The sequence below is a fragment of the Miscanthus floridulus genome, chromosome 8, assembly GCF_019320115.1.
Source record: "Miscanthus floridulus cultivar M001 chromosome 8, ASM1932011v1, whole genome shotgun sequence".
Lineage (NCBI taxonomy): Eukaryota > Viridiplantae > Streptophyta > Magnoliopsida > Poales > Poaceae > Miscanthus > Miscanthus floridulus.
The window spans coordinates 7,410,751-7,413,240 of NC_089587.1; the positions used below are offsets into that span (position 1 = coordinate 7,410,751).

Here is a 2,490-nt window from a genome sequence, read left to right on the forward strand (position 1 = left end):
ATTCGCGACCATGATGGACGAAGGATGAGAGGGAGAAGGAGGGTGAATAGAGGAGAGTATACCAGGGTCTGGAGTAGTGTGGTAAGTGGCACCCGAGTCGGCAATCCAGTCGGTACCGGCAGGCGGTGTTAGGGCCATGGTGCTGAAGGATCTGGCTAAGGCCGCCGGGTTCCAACCGACAGGCCCGGGCAAGGTGTCGGGAGGTGGCACCCACGAAGTGAGCAAGGCCACTAGTGGGCGAGGCTCTCCACCTGGAGCCGGGAAGGGCCACATGGAGATGCGCCCCAACCACGGGTTGTGGAAAGAGGGCCAGGCTGCACCCCGTGGAGTCGTGGGTGACTGGTGGCTCCCTGGAGGAGCCGGTGTGTGGTGGCCCCCACGGCCCCCACGCCCCCCTCCGCGGCGACGGCGGCCGCCACGGCCCCCCCCCCCCCACCCCCGCCCGGCCCGGGGGGAGGAGAACTAAGAAGCGACGACGGCGGTGGAGCGAACGAACGCGCCGGAGGAGTAGCGGCCAGGGCAGTCGAGGAAGACGAGGACCCTGGCGCGGAGGTGGACCCTGGCTGGACGCCCTGAGTGAGCTCCTCCATGACAAGGTCGTCACGGACCTGCAGGAAGGAGGGAAAGGGCCTCTGCCGGGTGATCCACGTCCGGAGGTGGGCGTAGCGGTCACTGAGCCCGCGGAGGACATTGAGGACCAGAATACGGTCCTCCACGGGCCAGCCAAGGTCGCCGAGGGAGTCCGCCATGCTCTTCATGCGCCGGCAGAAATCGCCAACGGAGAGGTCACCCTGAACAAAGGTGCGGAAGCTCGCATCGAGACGCAGGGCCCGGGCTTCGGCATTGCCCAGAAACTGGCCCTCGAGCGCAAGCCAAGCCCGGCGAGCGTCAGCAGAGTTGCGGACGAGGTCGTGGAGGTCCAGGGAGATCGTCCTGATGATCCAGGAGAGGACGACGCTGTCAAGGCGCAGCCACGATGGGGTCTGGACCGCGACCGTGGCGTCGACTAGGACGTGGTCGTCGAGGGCGTAGCGGCAGAGGGTGAGGAGAACCAGGTCCCTCCAGCGGGCGTAAGAGGGCGACTCAGGCTCGAGGACGACCGGAACGAGGAGTCGAATGTTCTGGACACCCCCGGCCTGGTAGTGGAGCTGAGCCACGTGCGGGTCGGCCGGGTCGTGCCAGATGACCGTGGTGCGAGACGCGCGGTGACCCGTCGAGCCTAAAGAGGTGGCCGCGGTGTCGTAGGATGTAGGGAGGACGAGGAGCTGCTCCGCCTCAGCGATCTGGCGGGCCAGGGCATCAGCCGCGTCGCGCTCGCGCTCCAAAGCGAGGGCGGCCGCCCGCACCCGGGCCTGGCTGTCCGCAGCAGCAGCCCGTGCAGCCACGAGAGCGGCGGCGAGAGCAGAGTTGGCCCCTGCCGTCTGGAGAGGGGCAGGGGGCGGCAGAGGAGGGGGAGCGGGGAAGAAGAAAGGCTCCAGGGTCTCCCCCGCGCCCCCAGCGGCAGCGGCGTGGCTGCCTGCGCCCGCGCCCGCCCCTGCAGCAGCGGCGGCGGCGGCAGTGAGCAGGCTGCTCGTGTCCGCGCCCGCGGCGGCGGGCCCGCCTGCGCCCGCGCCCGCAGCGGCGGGGCCGCCTGCGCCCGCGCCCGCAGCGGCGGCTGGGCCACCCACGCCCGCAGCGACAGCGGCGGCGGCCGGGCCATCCGCGTCCGCGGCAAGGGGGCCGGCGCCCGCGCGCTGGGCCCACGACGGGTAGGGAAGGGAGGGGAAAACGTGGAAGTAGGTTGGGGAGGGAGGGGGAGGGGGAGGGCGGCCAGCCATGGCGGCGGCAAGCCGGCCGGCGGCGCCTGGCGGCTGGTTGGGGAAGGGGAGGGAGGAAAGCCTAGCTGGATACCATGCTAGAATTGTGTAAGTCTTATTGGGCTAACCCTAGAAGGGTAGCAATGTATATTAGTCATACATGGGCCTCATGGGCCTAATACACTCATACTCTCATACTCCAACACATAGTATGCAATTCACTACAAACTCGTTCCAGGTTCATGTTGTCTTTTTTCTTTCTCACCTTGTTCAGTAAAGGCGCTTGGGTCCTTCCTTTTCTTAAGTGCCTCAAACCTTTTCTGAACCTGCAGCCAGAAGAGTGAAAACAAATAGTAGATGGTTAAAAGAATACCACTGGCTGAAAATTGGATGACAAACTAACTATTCAAGCATTTGTTCACTAGCCTTGCATGAACCAATAAGAATAATGTCACGACATGATGTGCCTCTTTGGCATAGTTTCTGCTTCACCATCTAACAGGAAAAACAAAAAGCAAAGTACTACCAAATGAATATATTCTAAAGCGGCTTAAGAGGGCTGAAATTGAACTTCTGCTTCTCACAAGCTATTCCTACAAGCTGGATTCTGCACAAGCAGAAGCTATGCCAAAGGGAGCCAAATGCATGACAAAAATTTGGGTCTGCTACTAAATATGAAAAGAATAAAATTGCT

The 2,490-nt window shown here is 63.2% G+C and overlaps 1 protein-coding gene across 1 annotated transcript; it reads right to left on the reverse strand.

Moving 5' to 3' along the window:
• Positions 1-230: 230 nt before the first annotated feature.
• Positions 231-1,817, reverse strand: LOC136468503 (uncharacterized). The gene has a single exon (XM_066467057.1). The coding sequence runs from the start codon at positions 1,815-1,817 to the stop codon at positions 231-233; it is 1,587 nt and encodes a 528-aa protein (XP_066323154.1).
• Positions 1,818-2,490: the final 673 nt, after the last annotated feature.

Excerpts from the sequence above, each read along its gene's own strand:
- LOC136468503 (XM_066467057.1), bottom strand. The coding sequence starts at position 1,817 with ATGGCTGGCCGCCCTCCCCCTCCCCCTCCCTCCCCAACCTACTTCCAC.